This window comes from Nelusetta ayraudi, unplaced genomic scaffold (genome assembly GCF_046127955.1).
Source record: "Nelusetta ayraudi isolate G7.1 ecotype Tasmania unplaced genomic scaffold, CSIRO-AGI_Nayr_v1 ptg000019l, whole genome shotgun sequence".
In the NCBI taxonomy this organism is placed as follows: Eukaryota; Metazoa; Chordata; class Actinopteri; order Tetraodontiformes; family Monacanthidae; genus Nelusetta; species Nelusetta ayraudi.
This window is the reverse complement of record NW_027466069.1, coordinates 6,829,810-6,852,764: the sequence shown is the minus strand read 5'-3', so window position 1 is coordinate 6,852,764 and position 22,955 is coordinate 6,829,810. Positions and strand designations below refer to the sequence as shown.

General features: G+C 50.2%; 1 protein-coding gene across 1 annotated transcript; it reads right to left on the bottom strand.

The window, feature by feature from the left end:
• Positions 1-794: 794 nt before the first annotated feature.
• arfgef2 (ADP-ribosylation factor guanine nucleotide-exchange factor 2 (brefeldin A-inhibited)) lies at positions 795-20,638 on the bottom strand. The gene is made up of 38 exons (XM_076026676.1): positions 20,258-20,638; positions 18,318-18,348; positions 17,530-17,653; positions 16,397-16,543; positions 15,760-15,939; positions 15,149-15,500; positions 14,754-14,855; positions 14,461-14,582; positions 14,213-14,346; positions 13,371-13,605; positions 13,170-13,269; positions 12,934-13,073; positions 12,617-12,725; positions 12,308-12,497; positions 11,899-12,010; positions 11,586-11,791; positions 11,406-11,490; positions 10,659-10,830; positions 10,402-10,553; positions 10,107-10,235; positions 9,702-9,860; positions 9,447-9,594; positions 8,947-9,084; positions 8,698-8,867; positions 8,442-8,593; positions 8,182-8,354; positions 7,940-8,100; positions 7,131-7,261; positions 6,494-6,623; positions 6,255-6,390; positions 5,989-6,127; positions 5,370-5,427; positions 5,148-5,256; positions 4,926-5,065; positions 4,670-4,847; positions 4,439-4,577; positions 4,116-4,233; positions 795-2,360 (listed from the first exon to the last, which is right to left on the bottom strand). Exons 1-38 carry the CDS (start codon positions 20,430-20,432, stop codon positions 2,187-2,189), a joined length of 5,550 nt encoding a protein of 1,849 aa, XP_075882791.1. The 5' UTR covers positions 20,433-20,638; the 3' UTR covers positions 795-2,186.
• Positions 20,639-22,955: the final 2,317 nt, after the last annotated feature.

The following is a 22,955-nucleotide window of genomic DNA, read 5'->3' as shown; positions in this document are numbered from 1 at the left end:
CATTCTGGAAGGTCTGTCTTGGGCCAACGGGGCCAAACACAAAGCAGGCCGGTTAACCCGAAAATCGGACGCGCTTCTGAGCTAAAGCGTTGTGGCACAGCGCCACCCTGCGGACACATCTATACAGGACTCCTGGTAATTGGGTAATTGATGTCCAGCCGCAGTCAATACGTAATACCAAACTTAAAAAAAAACAAAAAAAACAAAAAAAAAAACCACTGAGGCCCAATTGGGTCAGTAAGCTTGAACCCCCCACCATTCACCACCACTAGCACCACCAAATGAATACATAGATAATAGATAAATATTACCGCTACAGCAGTTACCTACTCTCATAAACTATTAACAAGACAGTGCTAACACTGACCCATTACTCTTAAATCTGTATTACCATCAGTCATCATACATCACACAATCAGCTTTGCCTGTAACTCATGGTTGACATCTGGGTGAATAGGCCAATGTCTTTTTTTTTTTCTCCCAGTCAAATCAATTAAAAATGTAGAAAAAGTAGAAGTAAGTAAAGCAAAAGTGCATTTGGTATTTGCACTCGTAACAGTTTTTCTACCTTTTTCAAATTGAGTGAGAACACTCAGGGTGTACCAGGAGGGACAACCAACAACTACGGGGAACATTCTCGAGCCCAATTGAAAATTAATTATTGAGAAGTATTCTTATCTTTTAATGAATGTGATTTGCATTCACTTCCACATACATTGGGGGGAAAGTAGGCAGAAGTTCCACTTTTTCAGAAGAACAAAAAAAGCATGAAGCCGAGTCGATGGAAATGTGACTGGATCAAATTTCATGTTTATTGATACTTCACCAAATGCCTGCAAGTTTACATCACAATGTCATGTATTGAACCGCATAGCATTTTGTATTTCTATGTATCTTACATTGAAAACTTTACAGTCGGCATTTCCCCCATTTACTGTATACATTTTCATATATATATATATATATATTTATATATATATTTATATATTCCCTGGCGTTGTAGGGAAGAAACAAGGGCATCCATAGTTGTGAAGGAAGGAATGCTTCTCAAAAATAATATTTAAATGCACTTTAAATTATTACATACATCCTTCTGTGATAAAAAGGCATGGAATACACGGTGACACGGCCAGGGGGGCAGACTTTTGGGGCCGCTCCGCTCCTGGATGTCCCAGTTTTAGTTTTGCTTGCTTTACCTCTGAGGATGACAGATGCTCAACACTGACGGGAATTTAATGAGGTGTTGTTAATACATCAGCAGAGAGCTTGTGCCGACTCTGCAAAGAATCACGACCGTCTCCGAGGTTCGACTGATGAATTAGAGTTCTTTAAGTTTGGGACCCTGCGGTGAACGGCGACAACACACAAGGGAATGAATAACAGTTGTCCCACACACAATTCATTGTAAACCAAAGATTGTCCCAAAAATGAACAATAATCATAAAACAAATTAAAGGAAGAAAGCAAAGAAAAAAAATAAATAGGTAAAAAATCTCGACAGGCAAGAAATGATCAAGTCGACGGGACGAACAAAGACAAAAAGTATCAGAAGACGTTTTAAATTGCCCACATGGAATAAGTGAAAAACAAACAAACAGGTTAAAGTGACAAACTTTGGGTTCCAACATTTAAAACATCGTCTGACCAGATCACGCAACCCACACCGACCCCGGCATCATCACTTTCCTACAGGCACAGGTGGCCAAAAGAGAACATCAGTAAATTTAACACCATCATTCATTTGCTTTTAGCATCTAAATATGCTTGACAGTTAGACGCTCTTTAAAAAAAAAAAAAATCAAAGGGAGGGGTTTGCAACAATAACAATAAATTATTATTTTTTTAATATATATATATTTTTTGAAGTCATTGTTTGAGATGAGAGTTGGGAGAGTTGTGATGAGTGACTAGAGCCAGCAGAGGCAGCGCTCACAGCCCTGTCCGTCCCCTCAGCACAGAGAAGGGAGGCAGGACAGGGCGAAGTCTTCCCCGCCAGCTGGGGGCAGCAGACAAACACTCAACTCAAGACGCAGAGGGCGGGGGAGAGAAAAGCTACAAGTCTTTGTCGACTTCACTGTGACGTCGCGGCTCCTCCAAAAATATTTTTTCCAGCCCAAGAGGAAGAGGAGAAGAAGAAAACTGTTGTCCGTCCTCGTGTTCACGAGTCTCCACCTTCGCCTCTGTCCCTACGAGGCGTGAGTCCGGCCGGGTGCCGGCGCCAACGCCTCGGGCGCGGCGATGTGGAAGACGGAGCCGATGCGCAGGAAGAAGCGTCGGAGCACGGCCCGCAGCTCCGGGATCAGGTCGAACTGCATCATCTCGCACAGGTGGGGGTAGTAGCAGGAGGCGTGTGGCTTGAACTGCACAGGAGGAAACAACAAGTCAGAAAAAACGGAATCAGGTGTCGACCGCTGGCTGGACTCTGCTGCTACTGCTACTGTTGTTGCTGCTGCTACTTCTGCTACTGCTACTGTTGCTGCTACTGCTGCTGACACTGCTTCTGTTGCTCCACACATTCAAGCTTGCATTTCAACCTCGAGGCGTAGCAACTTCACCACAAACGTGCCCTGAACTTTTGAATTTTCCCTTTGAAGGCTCATCTTTGACTCCTGCGACCGATGAGCCTCGTCGGCGGCTCGGGTGGAGCTGCAGGCAACCCCTTGGTCACGTGACTTCAACCCAGGGCTGAAAAAACGACGTTAGGAAGTCGTAGAAACGCTGCAGCGCCATCTACGAATCAGAGTTCTCTTTACTGGCAGCAGGAGTCAGAGGGCATCCTGGGTAAAAACCTCCGAGTTACAAAAGGCCTTTCAGGCCAACCCGCTTCAGCCCTGCACATAAACTTGACCGTGCAAAAGCGAGGGGAAGGATCAATGTGGGAGGGGTAAAACTGCAGCAGCGGGCCACGTCGTCGGATTGTCAACTCAGGGTTGCGGAGCGTTGCTGAACTCAATGACTTAAGGCAATAAACACACCTCATTGAGACGACACGGCTGGCGGAATTACGGAGCAGCGGTTTGGTCCAAACACAGTCTGAGATAATGGGAGGATTCTGTTCTGGGAGGGTAAATAATTTACAGCACAACGGCTAAACATCCAGGGGGGGGGGAGGTGATCATTATGGAAGTGCACGTAGGCGAATAAACACAACCAACGGCAATCACGCTTAACTGCACGACTTTGGTGGCAGCAACAAAGAAGAAGAAGAAGAAGAAGGAGGGAAAAAAAGAGCAACCTCCCAGCAGGCCCTGCACAGAGAGTTCAGCCAGTCGGCGAAACAATGAGACTTGTCGTTTGTGTTGACGTGGAGGTTTGTGCGGTGCAGGCGCCGCGGCGACGCCACCAGATCCAGGTCGACTTCTGACTAAAAGAACAGTTCTGGTCTCAAATGGCTCGGGGTGGGAAATAATAAGAATAAAAAAAAAAAGAATAAAGACCGGAGTCACAGACGTGGTGAGTCATCGGTGAATCACACAGAGCGCATGAGTCATGTCATGGCAGGCGGCTCAGCGAGCAGGGTGGCACCCGTGCCAGAATGTGACAGGGATAAGAAAGGGTGATTTGCAGCGGTTAGAGCGAAATAATAAAACTGCGCGGAAAGATTCCTTTTACCAATGTTTCCGGCCAGTAGCGAACCTCCATCGCCTCAGACGACTTCCCACAAATGAGGGGGGAAAATAGTTAATCTCATGAGCTTTACTTTCCAGTGTGTCTCCCAGGTTAGTGGCCCCGCCCCCAGCCAGGTGTTGGCTCCGTCCTTTCGGAATACCGTGTTCTAGTCCATTTCCAAAACATGTGGAAGCATTAGTTTCAGCAGGAGGCTGCAAACAGAGGGCTAAATATGCAGCTTTCTGGACTTTGGGAGACCCGCATGAAAAAACAAAGATCTGAAAATAAGGAAGTCTCTCGCGTTTATTAATTTTTTAATGCGAGATGCGTTGCGTTTACTTTGTTTTTTGCTTCTTTTGTTTATGTTGCACGCAGAGAGCAGTTTGTGTTTCTCTTCCCTCATCTCAGTCCTTTTTTTACACATCGTGTGTGTGTGTGTGTGTGTGTGTGTGTGTGTGTGTGTGTGTGTGTGTGTGTGTGTGTGTGTGTGTGTGTGTGTGTGGTACCTTGTCGTCGGGCAGCCGCAGCGTCCTGGTGAGCAGCAGCATCAGCAGGCTGTTCCAGGCCTCCCGGTGGCTCTCCGAGGTCAGGCTGATGAAGTAGGCTAGCGCTTCGCTGCACACACTGACACACACAAACACACACAGAAGCATTGTTAATATCACGCCTTCTCTTTCCAAGACTCAAAAGCAGACTCCCTGAGCCACCAGATGGACTGCAGTTACAAACACATGATATATGAGTCAGCTGCACGCCACAACAAAAACAAATGCAACAACACAAAGCGATTTGCGAAAACACACACACACACACAAACACACACACTTACAGCAGGAGGCGTGTCTGGATGTCCGTCCACGAGTCCTGCAGCTGCGGGTCTGAATACATCCTGAACAGGATCCTCAGGCTGCAGGCCAGACTGCTGGTCTCCTGCTTCAACAAGTTGGGCTTGGACTTGCCTTTGAAGCCTGGAGGGGGGCAGGAAGTATGAATGTGGATGGTGCAGCAACGAGGAGCAGCAGGAAGAGGAGGAAGAGGGGGAAGAGCCGTCGCCGCTCACCTGCCCGCCACAGAGCCGTCCGCTGCTCGTTGTTGGAGTTGAAGTCCTTGGCGAAGGTGTGCGACTCCAGCAGGCAGTCCAGCAGCTTGAAGAGGTGCGCCGAGGTCATGTGATGGTACATGCCCTGGTTGGACACCGCCTCCCCACCCTCGGCCTCCGACTCGTCCAGGGTGTCGCGCTGCCGACGACGTGACAGCGTTTTTTTTCGTTGTTAATAAAGTTCTGAGGAACTTTGAACGGCGGCGACGAGACTCACCTGGGCGGCGGCCATGTTCTCCGCGTCCTCCTTCTTGCTCGTCGCCGGGTAGAAAACAATGTTGTCTATCGTCTGGATGAGCTCGAGCTGCACGACGCATTTAATCAGCAGGCCTGCAAACAGCTTCTGGTCCGAAACCCCTGCAGAGAAGCAAAAAGAAAAGAGCTTCTCAGTGTCTGAACGTTGCTTCCTTGAAGCGAGACGTCGAGTCTGCGCACGTACGTGCGCTGGATTTGCCCTTCCATGTGTCGTCGCTGGACATCTGGCTGTGGCCTCTCTCGGACAGGGCGCGGTCGAAGCTGCTCTGCGATTGGCTGTCGAAATCCGCATCCTGCAGACAGACAGACGCACAGACACGAGTTAAGAGGCTTCAGTTTCAGGGACGACAACATTATCGCTGTTGCTGTGTGTGTGTGTGTGTGTGTGTGTGTGTCTGACACTCACAAAGTGTCGTCCGTCTCCAGCTTCTTCCTCCTGTCCTGTCGGCCGCCAGGTCAGCAACCTGAAGGGGGGGAGGGGTTACAAGTCAAAGTCACCACTAAATCTTGTAACACGTCCATCTGGTGAAGAGTAGGTGGAGAGTCAGTCACATGCCATCAGACAAGTCTGGGTTGCCAGGTTGGGTCAGTTAAGAGGACACCAGCTAGTTTGTCAAGAGAAAGCGTATATCTGCAGTAACATTCTTGACTTGATTACGCTTTTATCTGCAGCCTGATAAAAAAAAAATTTACTTCTCCAATTCTCCTGTATTTTCTTCTTCTTCTTCTTCAGTGACTAAGACCAGCTGAAAACACTTTCTGTCCAGATTGCGAGAGATGACGGCTCTGCCCTCCGCGTCTTCAACTCACTGTGCTTGGATTTTGCATTCCATTGTTTGCAACAAATTATATATTGTATTGCATAATACTTCAAACACTCTTATCTGTACTTGCCACTTTTTAAATCTTCGACTTTGTATCTTCTAAAACTGTTATTAAACTTGACACTTTTGAAACTATTTTTTGAAACTTCACACAATTTTGACAAAAAAAAATATCTTTGGATCTTTCAATCTTGGACTTACGCGTGAGGGCTGTTGCTCTGGAAGATCTCCAGCATGCAGGAGCAGGTGATGTTCCACACCTCGGGGCTGAACTTCTCCCCGTTCAGGATGACCAGGTTCTCCAGGCAGTTGGTGCCCGAGCGGGCCAGCTGCTCGTTGTCTGCAGAGGGGTAGAGAGAGAGGGAGGGAGAGAGAGAGAGAAAGAGAGAGAGGGAGGCGGCGCCACGATGAGCGAACCCTTTGGGGGTCGACGGCGACGGCAGAGCGGCCTGGCGGACGCCACCCACCTTGCCGGACGCACCACTGCAGCTGCGTGAAGATGTCGGCCAGCAGGATCTCGCTGAGCGGCTCGTAGAACTGAGTGAAGACGTCGCAGATGGCGTAGAGGGCGTGGTTGCACGTGGTCGTCATCCACTCGGTTTTCTGGAGGCGGTTGGAAGACAAATGACAGACGTCAACGCCGACTAGTTTTGATGATTTCCGTGGAGGGGGTGGGGGAGGGGCGATATCAGCGGTGACCTCTGACCTCCGTCTGCTGCTCAGGCAGCTTCATGTTGTCGAAGATGCGGAAGACGATCCTGAAGAGGTCGTGCCACCAGTGCTTCTCGAAGGTGTGGCCGTAGCTCTTCATGATCTCGAACATGACGGTGAGGCCTCTGTGGGAAAACACGTCCATCGATACCAAAGAGTCCCCGTAAAACAAAGCGACGGCTCTACAATTGCACTCAGGAGACGTTTTCATCCAAAGCGACGTACTACACAAGAGCAAGAATTTAAACTGGAGGGAAAACTTGAGCGAGTGCGAATTGTGATTAGCTGCAAGTGCTGCCATCTAGTGGCAGAAGAAGTGTCAGGGTTTTTGTTTAAATATAATATGACCACAACTAACACAATTAACAATTCAACATCAGAGTCAACAATATGAACAACATTCGATAAAATTAAGGACCCTGAATTTCAAAATATTCTCAAAACTATTGAGGGGGAAAAAATGCTGATGCAACTAGCTGGTTGTTCAGCTGTTTTCCATGAAGCTCCACAGATGCTTTTGTGGACAAACAAAACCCTTTCATAGCTAAATAAATAAATGACCCAAGATTCACCATTGACCCCGACTGCCACAACAAAACAAACAAACAAACACAAGGCTTTCCCCGCTGTACCTGGTGCGGACGTCCAGCTTGCAGCGGTTGATGATGCAGGAGAGCTCGAACAGGATGGGGAACCAGCCTCGGACCCAGACACGGTCCCCGGGGGCCACGTTCATGTCGTCGCTGGTGTACTCCCTCAACGTCTGCACACACACAGTTGAACAGGTACGTTAAAAATGATCTGCAAATACCTTTAAATATGCATGTCATTCAAAGGTTAAGTGTGTAATATTTGGAGTTTTTGAAGAAGAAACAGCGACATGAAGCGGTTACATTTTAGACTGCAGCATCTTTCACGAGCTGCGTTCCCATCACAGTTTTACGCAAAATAAAAGCGATGTTTCCAAAATTTAGACAAAGTACAATTGCTATTTGCAGGTGTTTCCATTGAATGAACAGTAATTCTCGTAAAATCTTGTACCACGAGAATTAAGTTTGCTTACGTTTGTTTGCTGTCAAGAGTGGTTGTTACATTTTTCTATTTGATTACTAATAAATATTCCATCTCCTCCTCCGCCTAAACATAACATCCCATGCTCTTGGTTTGTCCACACCAGGCTTCCTTACTAACTGGAAGCAAGACCCTTGCTCAAATGTATATTCTTATATACATATGAAACTGTTTTAAGGGTAGGAAAACAAAATTAGATTTATTATACTGTGATTATACACCTTCATTCATGTATTTATTGGCAGTATATTAAGCTTTTACCAAGATAAAAATTATAAATCAAGCCAAATATTACACACTGGACCTTTAACTAAAAAGAGAAAAATCAAACAGCTGGACGTGATTACGCCAGCTGCTCAGTGGCGCCCACCTGTGGCCTCTCCGAGACGTATTTGGCGCAGTGGCGTATGAGGCGAATGGCCTCCATGCTGGTGTCGGGGAAGGCCGCATTGCAGACAAACTCTGACAGGCACTTAACGGCATCCTGGAAGGAGTCGATGGCGGACGCAAAGTGCTCCTGGAAGGTGTTTACTGAGGACAGGGAATGAGAAGGGTGGTGAGGAACCAGGTGGGGTCATCGGGTCAGGCCGGCGGAGACGCGGCCACACTTACGGACGATGTGCCCGGTGGTCTGGAAGGCCAGCTCCACGATGGTCTCGTCGTGGTCCGAGGCCGCCTGGTGGAAGACGGAGAAGATGTTCTTCCAGCCGGAGCGGATGTTGGCCGCCTGCGAGTTCACCATCTGGGCCACGCACCTGATCACCATGTCCCTGATGGTGGGGGACCTGCGGGCGGGAGCAAATTCACCGACGTTCATTTTCGGAGATTTCCACAGGGAGGAAAAAAAATTTGGCGGAACCGTTCCCCTGCACCTGTTCTTCTTCACGATGTGCTCGAATGGCCGCAGGAAGTCCTTCTGGAAGCGGAAGTTGGCCAGCTCGCCTTTCTCCAGGAACTTCATGGACAGCTGCCGCAGCGAGTCCACGGCGAAGATGGCCACATCCTCGTTGGGGTTGCAGCCCACCTGGAAGAGAACGTCCAAACGCCCCAACCGCCATTAGTCGGGCCGTCGTTTTGGAGACGGGAACAACAACCAGAGAAAGTTTGTCGGGGACTGGCTCCGCCCACCTTGTTGAAGTGGTCTCCGATGACCTGCCAGATGCGCGACCACTGCAGCCGGATGCGGTTCATGTTGTAGTAGGAGATCTCCACGATCTTCTGCAGGCTGAACATTCGGGGCTGGTGGGCCGAGGCCAGCTCGTCCATGGAGACGGCGCACAGCCACCGAACAAAGTCCACTGACGGGGGGGAACATCAGTGTTGCCATCATCATAATCATCACCATCACCATCATCAGGGCCAAGGCGGCTCGCTCACCAATAGCGTTTCCGTCCAGCCTGGTGGAGCCAGTGAAGATGCGGTCCACCGCCACCACCACACTCTGCGAGCTGGTCTCACCCACCGACTCCTGGATGTGAGCCATCTGTCGCCTGTCCTGACTGCCCACCAGGGTCCCTGAGAGAGAAATAATGTCCCAAATTAATTCATTCTGTGTGTCTACCGCAGCGCAGGGTTGACATGGACAATATAATGTATTAAATGGGATAAACTGATTTTATTTTCTTCCTTAACAAAAAACACAATTAAAAAAAAAAAAGTACCTACAAATATCTTTAAACCCCAATACATCAAAATAAAAGCAGTACAGACCTGTTGTTGTAAAACGTTTCTGAAGTTAATAGATGAAATTCAAAATATGTAACAACAATTACATTAAGTTTTACACTAAATTAAAATGAATCACCGTATGACATGATGCCGACGTCAGCATCAGCAAACAAAGTGTGTGTGTGTGTCTGCGTGTGCACGTGTCTCACCCAGTCCAAGCGGCATGAACTCCTCGGTGTTGGACGGCAGCCCCCTCAGTCCAGTCTGACTGTCTCGAACCACGCCGGAGATGTAGCGCGTCTTTACGCCGGTGCCGATCAGCTGAGCGAGCTCCAGCTGACTGATGCACCTCAAGATCTGCATCCAATACACGCACACGCACACACACACACACACAAAATGACATTTGCAGCTGCAGGTTTCTGACTCCTCTTACATAGCCCAGGAAAGCAGGCGTCACTCACCTCGTGCCAGGAGTGGCCCAGGTAGTTCCCGTCGGTGTGGGCCACGGTGATCAGGGTCTTGATGGTGTCGATGTTCTTCTGCTTCATCTCGGTGATGCTGGAGCTGGCCGTCAGCAGGGTGAACCTGGCCAGGGCCTGCACGTAGGCGTCGCGCTCCAGCTGCGTGCGGGGAGGAGAGAGACAAGACAGACGGTGAGAGTGAAAATGTTCATCTGGGAGGCAGGGAGCAAAGGAAGAGGTCGTGGAGGAGGAAGATGAGGAGGAGGAAAAAGAATGGAGGAGGAGACAGAGGAGAGGAAGGAGAACGGGAGGAAAATGAGGAGGAGAAGAAAGACAGAAGATGAGGAACAGGAGAAGGAAAGAGAAAGAGGGAAGAAGAAGGAGGAGAAGAAAGAGCCGTCAGACCTGCATGCTGAAGATGCAGGCGATCCTGATGGCGCAGCGGATCCCCTCCAGACACAGCGAGGCCACCTCGGGGTCGTCGCAGTCCTGCAGCCCCACGCTGAAGGCCGCCAGCAGGGGCGTCCACGCCAGCTACACACACACACACACACACACACACACACACACACACACACACACACACACACACACACACACACACACACACACACACACACACACACACACACACGCAGTTCAGTCAGTCTCAGCTGACCTCCCACTTCCTGTCAGCTGATGGCGGTGACCCGGCTCCCACCTTGAACATGGGCCTGACGTGCTCCAGGTGTGTGGCGCTGAAGAAGGGCGCCTGGGCGTGGCTGACCGCCTCCATCAGCGCCTTGGCCGTCTTGGCCATCTGCTCCATCTCCATGTTGTACAGCAGGCGGCGCTGCTTCTCACTGGCCACATCTGGGGGGAAGGTGGAGGAGGAGGGAGAGGGGACAGGAAGTCGTTATCACGATCACGCCTTCTTTCTTGCTGCTGCTGCTGCCGCGCACAAGGAAGTGAACTCACTCTGCTTGGAGGACTTTGGTGTGATGGAGAACTCTTTGCTCTCCTTCATGGCGATTTTCTTGCCGGCGATCTCGTCGTAGATGGCCGACAGATACTCCTCGGGCAGGTCCTTGCTGTCGTTGATGCCCCGGTTCATCTTGATGTACTGCTCCTTTGTCATCTTGTTCTTCACCTGCACGGCACGTTCAGGGAAGGTTGGCGGGTGGCGACAGAGGTGAGAGCGAGGCCAGTGAGAGAAAGTCGTTAGAGGGCCGGTGAGCCAATGAGGAGACTGGACGATTTTCTCACCAAACTGTTTTACGCCATTTCTATACCGGTTCATTTGTTAGGGGTAAAACAAAATCTGAAGTTTTAATATTGAACTAAATTAATAAATATGATGTTCCCTTTTATATCATCAGGCATCGGCCGCTGGTCATAGCAATATTGATATGTGGTTTCCTGAAGACATGAAATCAGGAGCAAATTTTGAAGAATCAAAGTCCAATGCAAGTAGCAGTAAAACTTAAAATATGGAGTTAAAATGACTTTATGGGATGTTTGGTTTGACTATTTACATCATTTCAAACCTTTTCACTTCCGTTTTTGCATGCAACAAATGTGCTCTGTGCAACTAAACCCAACCAAAACAACAGAAAAACAAACTAAGTTATCATTCTGCATCCCATCAGCCTGAAGATCCTGCCGTCCCGAGTCTCGCCACCTAAATGACACGTCGACTGTGACCGTGGCGGCGAGCGCTCTCACCTGGGGGCTGTGCAGGTCTGTGGTCAGCATGATGATGGAGTAGGCCAGCACGTAGGCGGTGTCAGCGCTGGCAAACAACGTCTGCCTGCAGACAGTGAGGGGACACCACCGGTTAGCGAGTTGTGCTGCACCACTGACGGGCGGGAGTGTGGGAGGGGGCGTCGAAGGGGCGGAGCTTACCCCTGGTTGCACTCCAGGTAGCGGGCAGCGAACTTCTCCATCAGCCGGTCGATCTTCTGCGCCTCGCCGGGCAGCCGGAAGCCCTCCAGGAAGGCCCTGAGGGCCGAGACGAAGTCCCGCCCACAGAAGTCCAGCTGGTCCACGTAGCAGTACATCACCTCCTTGTTGAACTTGATGTTCTCGCCCAAGAACTCACCCACCTGGGTCTGCGGGTGCATGCGGCAGGAGGAGGAGGAGGGAGTCAGTGTGTGGGAGAGAAGGGTGTGTGCGTTTGGGGACGATGGAGGCCCGGCTGGGGTTCCCCCTTCCTCACCGTGTCCAGCCGGTCCTCCTGGTGCAGGAACTGGGCGATGTCCTCGGCCGTGGCTCCCAGCATGCCCTGGTCCTGCAGGTACTGGACGCCTCGCTTGGGCTTCTTGTTGAACCTGTGGAGGAGAGACCGCCACACGCTAATGACATCTGACACCTGCCGACATCCACTGATGCCTCCCGACGCCTGCCGACCCCTGCCATCACCTCCCGACGCCCACCGACCCCTTTAGAAGCCTGCCGACCCCTTGTAACCCCTTGCTGGCCCCTTTCCCAGGATGTCGCAGCCATCGATGTCCGTCTATGTCATACAAAACTGTCCCCATATGAACCAATTTAAAGCAGTTTCTCCTGCCTGGACCCATAACATAACCAAGTGGCAACAGGTTGAGTGTGAAAGGGAGGCGCCTCACAGGTCGATGCCGTGCTCGATGATGTCCTTCTGCTGCTTGATGACCTCGTACTGCTCGGGGTGGTCGGCCTGCGAGGCGGCCACGCTGGACGAGACGGTGGAGTCCAGCGAGCTGACGCTGTCCCGCCGGACCGCCAGCGGCTCCGGGAGCTTCAGCTCCGCCCCCTCGCTGTCGGGAGGGTGCTCCTGACCTGCGGACACACACGCACGCACACACACACACACAGAAAAAGAAAAACAGACGAGATCTTGAGTTCAATCTGACCTCCTGCTCGTCGCAGGCATCGTTCACAAACAAACACACACTTACCCAGGTTGGCCTGGAGGTTGGGGTTGACGTACATGTCTCTGCTCCACTCCACCATACACTTGAGGATGGACACCAGACACTCCAGACCTTTCTTACGAAGGCTCAGCTCCTGTCACATACACAGGCACACAAACTTAAAACTGGAGCTTTTTGCTATTGAGCTGATGGGAGGAGCAGGAACTCCACTTTTGTTTGTCATCATCCAAAAGAGTGAGTGGAAATTTGGCAGAAAGGTTTGGTTGGTTTTGGAAACAGGAAGGACCACTGTGGTGCCATGATGCCGTTCATATAATCTAAATATTTTTGAGCGATGGTACCTGCAGTGGAGTCATCCCCAGCTCCTGGCCGCTGCGGCCCTGGGCGATCTTGGACAAGTCGTTGACCAGCCGCTCGAAGATGTTGGCGGCGTTCAAGTCGCAGTCGTAGTTGACGTAGATGTCGACCACACACTGGGCGTCTGTGGAGCCGGAAGAGATGGAAGGGGATGTAAGTCAATGTATAAAACCAAATAGCGACACGCAGCTCTGGGGCGGGGCGGGACTGAATGGAGTACCTGCACAGATGCGGGTCAGGGTCTGGATCACCATCCACTTGTGCTCGAAGGAGCTGGTGGACGTTTCCAGGATGGTGAGGAAAATCTCACGGAAAAACACCTGAGGAGGAGGAGGAGCAGGAGGAGGAGAGGCGTCAGCTGCAGGATCGCACGACGGGAGGGAAAAAGTTCTACTGCCTGGTTGCTTCCCCTCTCCGTCACCTCGATCTGCATCTTCAGGTGGACCTTGAAGTGGGACAGCAGCGTGAGGAAGATGGCCAGCGACAGCTCAAACACCTCGGGCACCGACGAGACACCGTTCTTGGAGAGCGCCACGCACAGGTACTGCTTGATGGCGTTGACGAACATCTCGTGGGTCCGGAAGATGGGCCCGGCGCCCTGCAGCACCGACAGCAGGAGCTGCAGCGACACGATCTTGGAGCGCAGCTCGTGGGACCTGCGGGAGGAGCCGGCGGAGCCGCTGTGAGTCTGAATTCATCTCAGAACCGTCTTGAAAAAAAAATCGCAAATCAGCCGAAACCGATTTTAACTGGTCAGAGGGCAACCGGACCAATCAGAGGCCATGAAGGAGGAGAGGGCGGGTCCAAATGGGTCCACAAAGGAAATCTGATAGGCCTGATTTCAATATAAGCTAAAGAGGTTTCACCTGTAATCATGATATCCAGTGAATTACAAGCAGTGGGACCTGTGAGGTCACATAAAGTTGCTCTCATGGGCAGATGAGCATTTTCCATCACTTGTCGAGCCAGGCTTAGTCGGGCAACAAAACATTGTAATATTTCCCCTGTGTGCTTATGCAACAGCAGCTCACTGTGAGTGACAGAGCTCAGTGTTTGGTCTGGTCTGGTCAGTGTTCATCTAATTGCAGGCCGCTATGAAGTCTGTGAGCTTCTCTGGCGGCTCGGTTTACTCGGAACAACTGGAGCTGGAATCAAGGTCTCGTGTTACTGCAACTGGAGATGAAGGGAGCCACGGCAGGATGGAGGAGGCTGCCTTTACCTGAGGTGGTGCAGAAACAGTGGTGGTGGGGGGGGTTTACTTACTTTGGATCCGGGGGTCCGTCTGCGAGGGGCTTCATGGAGAGCTTGCAGAGCGAGCGGAACACCAGGAAGGCGTCTTTCTGCAGGATGTGGGAGAAGCGGGCGGCGCTGTGGGGGCCCTGCAGGGCCTCGGCATCCTGTCAAACAGGAAGTGCATGGTCAGCGGACAGCGGCAGGCGCGCAAATGCTAATCTGGCCACACCGGTGCTGGACCGGGGGATGTTCTGAGGAGAGATGTGCGGCTGCCTCACCAGCATGTCTGTGGAGGAGACGGACGAGCGGTCCTCCATGATGCCGTTCACCTGCTGCCCCTCCGTCCTGACTCGAGGGAGCGGCACTGCCGTCTGCTCGGTGGCCATGTGCGTTTGGTCGCCTGCCAGGGGGAAGGGACGTTTAGGTCCAAAGGTGAAGATAGGAATGAGACACCACATACTGAGAGCGGAGGAGGAGGGGTTTTTAGGTCTCATGTGTAGATCTTTGGTTTTTATCATGTATTTCCACTCATATTTTCTTTTATTGTATTGGAGCTCCCGTGCATCCTCACCTTGATCTTGTTGACCTTCTAGCTCCTCCCCTTCGCCTGCCTCGACCGGCCGGGCTGCTGGACTGGGCTGAGTCTCCACACCTTCGTCCTCAAAAACGGAGTCTGGCAGAGGGGAGAGGAAGCAGCCGTCAGGGCTGAAGACCTGCTGACGGGTGGAAGGTTCTACACTGGCGTTTCTCAACTGGCGGGTCGCGACCCAAAAGTGGGTGGTGGAGCTGTTTTGATTGTGTCGCGGCTTTGTGGGAAATTTCACTTTTTTTTAGGTATTTTAAAATATACATACAATACCAGTCAAAAGTTTGGACTCACCTTCTCACGCAATTTTTTTTTCTTTACAACTGTCTACACGGCAGATAGATACTAAAGAAAGTTCTGCACTGTCTGACTCCTCCCACCTCTGGATGGTGTGACTGGTTCTCCTCCAGGAACGCTGCCGTCCTCAGGCTCCCCGTTGACTGTTGGTGGGTCTGCAGCCTGTTCCCGCTCCAGGTCCTGCTCCAGATCCTGGTCCTGGTTCTGCTCCCGTTCCTGCTCCTGCTCAGGTGCTGATGGAGGTGGTGGAGGTGTGGAGCAGGTGGCTGCAGGGATGTCCGGCGTGCTGGCTGCCGGGGACGGGGAGCTCTGGGGCTCCGGCGTGGGTGTCCGGTCGGACCGGGGCGAGCCGGACCTCCTGCTGGACGGGACCGGAGACGGGTTCTGCTGGGGGAGACGGAGGCGCTCCTTCTCCTGCTCCTGCGCTTCCAGAGCCTGAGGAGGAGTAGGAGGAGGAGGAGGAAGAGGAAGAAGAGGTGGAATCATTGATGGCTGGGAGAAAACTGTGACAAAACTTTCTGACAGTCAGATTGTTCTTTGCGAGACTGCGCCTTAATCTGAATTAATTTATACGACTAACAAAAACAAACACACGAGTGTGACAAAATCCCATCCATTAAATAGTCAGATGCCGGCCAACAGAGAGCCAGCAGAGGTGTGGGGGGCGGAGCTCCGAGGAGGCTCACTCACTCACCGCCTGGTTCTCCATGCGCGTGAAGATGACGTTGAGCATCTGTGTGAGCGTGGCCTTGGCCGTGGTCTGGTTGATGAGGTTGCGGCTGGCCAGGTAGATGTTGTAGCAGGTCCTGACAGTGAGCAGCACCGTGCCCTCGTGGATCTCGATGTGGGGCGACGTCACGGTCGTCAGCAGGGCCTGCAGGGGTGGAGGAGGGTGGGGGGCAGGAAGTGGCAGGTGATTCAACAGCAGGTTACCAGCCATCGACCTCTGCTGTTGACATGCGGCTCACGGATCGGCTCCGCTCGAGTCGCCCCGTGACATTCAGCCCCCGCGCGGCCGTTTAGCAGCTCCATAAATCTTTTGTCAACAGAGACGAATTGTGCGCGTCAGACTTTGGCCTTTCTGCAAAAACCAGGATGTGCGTTTTATTCAGGCAGCTTTGAGACAAGACCAAAAGATAGATAGATAGATGTACTGTATATACTGTATATATATACACACACACATATATACAAATATATATACACAAAATCGCAATTTTCGATTAATCGCCCTCTGAATCGTCAGGCACCGAGCGATTCCCACCCCAACATGCTAACCAGACGTTTTCCTCTCTGAGCTCCAGACTGACTGGAGATGAACGAAGCTTCACCTTGATGATCTGCAGCTGCACGCCCTCGTCCGTCTGCGGGCCCTGGAAGCAGTTGCAGATGGTCTCCACCAGGCGGTCGATGAGCCGCTTGCCGGGGCTCCTGCTGTCGGGGGCGTTCCCCGTGATGTGGCCGTAAGCGATGAGTTTCTGCCGGGAACAACAACAACGGAGTGACGGGTCAGAAGTCGGGAGGCTGGATTTCATCATCAAAGATGTGCTGCAGCGTCACACGGCGGCTGCACCAGGCGGACCCTGTTATCCAAGCAACGCTAGCCTTTGTATAAATCATTTTGTTTTGCGTGATAAAGTGATAAAATATTCGAAATGAAGCTGATCTTCTCTCACCAATTAGGATTAAGTCAAGTCACTGAGGGCTAAACACCGACACTGAAAATGTGTGTAGCTGCGTTTCCATTACAGTTTTTCGCAAATTTAAAGCAATATTTCTAAAATTTTGACAAACCTCGTCCTAAAAGATTTATGAGAACTCCGTTTGCTTTTATTTGTTGAGAATGGTTGTTATATTTTTATGTTATATTTTTTCTCTTTGATTACTTAAAAAATATTCCGTCTCCTCTTCCATCCAATCACAACGTCCCACTTTCACTTGAAGTGAATTGGTCACCTGACCACGACCGTCACGTCTGCTGACGTGTAAATGCGACACTATTGCGAAATACCTCTAGTGAGAAGTTTGAGAGGTTTTTCAATTAAGGCGTTCCCATTGCCACTTTTCTATTGCAACATTTAGGTTTTGCGCAATTCTAGGGGTCACGGAAACGCAGCTTATGTCCAATGCAGCAGCCGCAGAGTGAAGGAGTTACTGTCACAGACGTAAATCAAGCACCGGGCGAGTTGGACGGGAGAGGTGGCAACTGATCCCATCCTCCCTCAACACCTCCTCCTGCTCTACCAGTGGAGCCGGTTGGTTAGAACTCCAGGCTCCCCTACTGGTGGGAGGTGCAGCTTTAATGTGCAACCGCTCTTACTGTAACGTTGTTTAACAAGCCCAGCAGCCGCTCCCTGCCCCTGTCGTAGCCACGCAGCACTGGCAGCGGCTCTGCCTCCCTTCTCTTCGCGCGACCCGGACTGAGCTGAGAGGAATCGATAAAAACCAAAAACAAACAAGGAACCTGCAGACAGTCCAGCGAGGTGCTGACGATCCGCGGCGACTTGGACTGACAGGCCAACTCGAAGGGCAGCACGTATTTGTCCGCCTCGATGTAGTTGGCTCTGGGTGGCACCACAGTTCCATCCCTGCAGGAAGAGGAGCACGAGAGAGAGTTTGGGTTAGAAAAAAAAAAAAAAAAAGCTCTATTAGGGGAAAAAAACAGACCAAGAAGAAATGAAGCTAAACATTAGCAGGATGATGAGGTGAGAAACATCCAGTTTAACGTCCTGTTAACTGTTAACTAGAGATGCTACAACTTTTAACTTTTGAACATTTTTGACACCAGGGGGAGCTCTAGCTAGCCGGCGAAAGCTGCAGGTGCACGCAAAAAAGGGGAGCTGAAACAGTAATTATGGATTTTATTTGATTTTGTTATGATTTATCACTTTCCAGTAAAGGCAGTGACACCACGGGGAGCTATTCAGATTGTCGACGGGCCGTAATATCGGAGCTGATTAACGGCTCTGTCACCGCTTCGTGCAGCAGAGGAGCTCCCGTCGCATCGAGGCGACGCTACTGGCCGAAACCTCGGCAGCCTGCGAGTTGCCTGCAGCCAGTCTGCTGCTGCACCCTCACAGAACCTTTAAACGAGGGTCGGACGCGGCAGCGAGCCACCCGAGTTTCACCTCAGACGGCCCCGGGGCTCGAGGTTTAGCTCTCGCATTGCTGGAAGAGGAGGGAGGAGACACACGCACACACACAGAGCTGCATGATCATCCATCACACCAGTCCGACAGCCACAATACTCACTTCTGTTTCTCCAGCTCCGCCTTGATCTCGTCTGTGGAGGAGAACAGGCAGAGGATTAGATGTTGCTCAGGTGTGAACTTTAACCTCTCTGGGTTATTTCAATGAGCCACTAGTACACCGCCCCCCCCCCCCGGCAAGTCACACTGTGACCAGCAGGGGCTGCGTCTCGCGGTTCCCACGGTGTCTGCGATGGTTCTGCACGACACCGACGTCCGACCGGAACTGCTCGGCTCAATCGATTTCCATTCCGCTGACGCTCGGCTGCACGCCGTCTCATTGACGATGAGATTCACACGCACACGTTCGCACAGCGCCGGCGACTTGTTCCATTAACTCTCAGGTTCTTCCTGTTGTTCAGGGATTTAAAAAAAAAAAAACGACAGCAGGAAAACCTGCCTGGGCAACATTCGACCGTATGTTACTGGAGGACGTCTCCAAAGAAGCAGGACACGGTGGTAGCGTGTTTCTGGTCTGCAGCATCTTATGGAATTACTTTGTTTTGCTCGACAGTACACACGGCGTTAACAACACAAATGGAGCAACAATAACCACTCACTCACACACTCTCTCACACACACACACACACACACACACACACACACACACACACACACACACACACACACACACACACACACACACACACACACACACACACACACACAGAGTGCAGCATTAATGTAGAGCTGCACAATTTGTGAGTCCCTCCCTCTCTTGACGGCACTGGGACTAATCACACGTTTCGTCTTGCTATTTTCATGCATATTTCATATGCATGTATAATCACATATTTTGCTCGCTACACAGTGTAGTCAAAGTGCTGAAAAGACAATCAACATATTTTTCTCACTGGTTAGCCTGAATGAGACATGATGAAGATTCAAATCCTGTAACGTGTGTGTTTTTTTTTTTTTTAAACTCACTCTCAAAACAAACGTATAAAGTTAAAGGGTAAAAAATACTCACAATTCAAAGGAGGGCATCACTAAAGACCAGGTGATTTGATCAACAGGTTCAGATCCTAGATACTCTACTAAGCTCCTCTATTATCCCTGTTTACATTTGAGCTAAATGACCAACACCAGCCAGGATGTGGGCACGTCATGTTGCGATCCGGGAGTTAAAACACGGGGTTTTGTGTCGCTTGATGTGGTCTAATGGGCATCGAACCAGTGCTGCTGCTTCCAGGAACTCTGCTGTAGTAAAAGACTTAACCAAGGAGACCCAGTTTGGCCACGTTTCACTGACTCTTCAGATGACAAGCAACTGTCCGTCGCCAAGGGAAATCGTTCAAAAGCTAAAGACGTTACTGCAGCGGCAGGTCATTCGGGCACACGACAACGGCAGGAGGGGTTTTGTTTCCCGGTGTGTGTGTGTGTGTGTGTGTGTGTGTGTGTGTGTGTGTGTGTGACAGTGAGAGAAACTATATCCTGTGTTTGTGTTGTGTCGAAACGCTCAGCACGTCACAGGATCCTGGTGTGTGTGTGTGTGTGTGTGTGTGTGTGTGTGTGTGTGTGTGTGTGTGTGTGTGTGACGGCAGGACCGGCCTGTCTGGCTGAGTGACAGTGCTACGTACAACACACGGATTGGTCTCCTAATCTTTTTTTTCTTCACCGACAGGCTAGTTGGCTTAGCCGACGAGCTAAGCGCAGCGCTAGCTAGCTGCTGGCTAACGTCTGCAGCGTGTTTTACCCGCCTTACAAAGGCTAACGGCGATGTTGTGTACACATTGTAACAGAGCGTATCAATTACAAAATGGTCGGGAGGAGGCTCTGGAGGGGGGGGGGGGGCAGCTGTCACCGGGTCGCGAAACAGACGGGAGGCCAATCAGACGCTAACGCTAGCTTCACCTGTTAGCGCCCCCTATTAGAATCCCCCGGGACACCTCGGAACCCCCCCGCCGGCCTCGGTCCACAAAAATACGAGCCTCTGTGACTCACCGAGGGCCACCTGACAGGCTTTGCGCAGCTGGCTGTGTTGGCTCCTCTTCACCTCCTTGTCGGAGAGGATCTTCTCCAGCGCCCTGGACAGAAACATGCTCTTGGTTTTGCTGTCTTCTGCCTTCGAATGTGTGCGCTGCTGCTGCTGCGGTGTCAGCTGGATGTGTTGCTGCATGTCTCGGTGACGCGAAGCCTCCTCTCAGGCCGACATGTTCGGCCCCGGGCTCACCCCCTCCGAGCGAGCAGGTGACGAGGAGAAGCGTAGACGGTGGCGAAGAGAGAGAGAGCGAGAGAGAGAGAGAGAGAACGAGCCTTCGGTCGGTCAGGTCCGGAGTTTGCTAACCTCAGCCCAGCGCCGCCATGTTTGGTTACACGTCACGTCACGTGATTCTCAGCTGTCATGGGGGCGGTGGGGTTCGACGGTTTTTTATATCAACGCGCGTTTTCTGGCAGAGACGGGGTTTAAAAGGCGTCGAAAACACAGGAAGATACAGTTAATTTATATTTAATGCGAGATTTGTGAGTTTAAGTCGCCGGAGTCCGATGTGGTGAGACTGAATCGCGAGAACAGAGCAGGAAGCGCCGACGTTGCGGAAGCCGAGCCGCCCCTCCGTGCTAAGCCTTGCGTCAAATCGAGCGATTCCACGCGAAACTGCGTGAGTTGTCCAAAAGAGGGCGCCAAATCACCATCACGGACACGCACAGGCAACGAAGCGTCACAGGAAAAAAGTCAGGGCGCTACATATTAGTTTATTTTTCTCCAGCGGTTACAACTTGAACGTCAATTTATTCGTACAACTCCAGTTGGATCTTTAAAACAATTTACATACAAGTGAGAAAAATGTACATCCTATATTCATATTTATTTATTTATTTATATATATAATATGAGCATTGATATGAAAATACTGACAATCTTCATTACAAATCTATACCGTAAGATTTATCTGGCAAGCCACAAACATAATAATAACTTCCTTTAAAAAAAAATTGCTTGATCACTTAGGGAATAAAAAGAAGGATATAGGACACAGAGCTTTGTGTTTTGAGGTTAGGCTAATAAAACGTTTTCCTCCCAAACAAAAAAAAATAAAACAGATAATTCACAGTATAAACAAAAACAAGTGTCACATGTTGCACTGTTACTGAAACAGTAAAGACCATAAAATCAACTCTTATTGAGCAAAAAAAATAAAAAATATAAATCTACATAAAGATTGAGAATCAAAACAGAAAATCATGAAAAAAAAGTTACAAAAATACGAAAGTCCAAATGAAATGTAAGAAAATAAATAAACAGTGTGGTTACAATCCCAGTGTCCTGCATTACAGTCGGAGGAAGAAAGAAGAAATAAATAAATTAACGTCTGATTTCCAAAAGTCTTTTCAATCAGGGTACCGTTGGACTGAAACTGTGGTCGACCAGCACTCAGTGTACCATAAAACAGGAAGGCAACAAAATAAAATAAAACCCCAAAAAATGACCGAACGGAACACAAACCATGGATGCACAGAACGTGACCGGTGTGTCTGTTTCCAGTCGCTTTCCCAAAGGCTCGTCGCAGGAATTCAGGTCATAAAACAAAGTGACAAAAAACAAGTGCTGCAAAGGCTTTTTTTTTTTTTTTTGTGTTTCATTTGATTGTTTTTTATTACAAGGGCACGTGTGTGTGTGTGTGTGTGTGTGTGTGTGTGTGTGTGTGTGTGTGTGTTTTGGTGAGTTCAATATCATCCACGCACACAGTGGACTCGTTCAGTGGGGGTGGAGTGTTTGTTTTTATGGATATGATTTTGAGCAGGGGAAGTGACTTCTCTGTAACGCAGGCGTGGGCAAGCTACGGCCCGGGGGCCAGATGCGGCCCATTAAGCTTTTTAATCCGGCCCGCCTGACTTGAAGAAATAATATTAACGACAAGAAAGCCATAAAATTGCCGTATTTCATCCATTTTTTTCAGTGTTTTTCAGAGTCATTTCAATAAAGAGCTAAATACCGTGGAGCTTCAAAGACGTATTTGGTTGTAATTTAGCTTTTCTTTTTTTTCATTTTCAATAGAGAAGAGGTTAAAACTGCAGTACATCTTATCTCAGCATCTTGAATCGAGGTCGCTGGAGGAGGACGACGCGGCGGCGAGCGCGAGGTCGACCTCGCCTTTCTCAAACAGACAGGACGTATTTGTGATCGTGCCCGGCGTACCTGCATGTGTTTGTTTAAATATGAATCAGTTTGACCAGAGCTCACTCTCACATACAGAAAGTCCTTCTCCACCAAACGGCTGTATTTGCTCAGAATAATGTCACAGAACAAGCGTGACACATCCTGTTTCTTTAAACATTCTTCCTGGGTGCGTCATTAGTTTTTGTTTTAAAAAAAAACAAAAAACAAAAAAAAACGGAGGTGGTGGTGGTGGTGGGAGAGGGGGGGCAGGAACAAAGGGAGGAAAAAATTCTCAGGATGCGTTCAGGCAAACCGCAGGCCGAAAGTGAAAGGGAGGTGAACAGGGCGCTGCGGGTTAGATAAAAGGTAGAGACGGAAAAAAAAACAGAGAATCAAATTGACTGGTTTGTAATTTTGGGGCCGTGCTGCAGGGGGCGCAGCTCTGATTGCAACCAGGAGAGGAAATTTAATAAAGGGGCCGAAAGAAAGCAGCGAGTTTCAATGGGACGACTCACTGTTGACACAGTCACTCACAAAGTCAAA

Coding starts and splice junctions, on each gene's coding strand:
- arfgef2 (XM_076026676.1), bottom strand. CDS start 20,432: ATGCAGCAACACATCCAGCTGACACCGCAGCAGCAGCAGCGCACACAT. Junction 17,654..18,317: donor GCGGAGCTGGAGAAACAGAA/GTGAGTATTGTG, acceptor CTCTTCCTGCAG/GGATGGAACTGTGGTGCCAC. Junction 14,347..14,460: donor TCTCCTCCACAGACATGCTG/GTGAGGCAGCCG, acceptor CCTGTTTGACAG/GATGCCGAGGCCCTGCAGGG.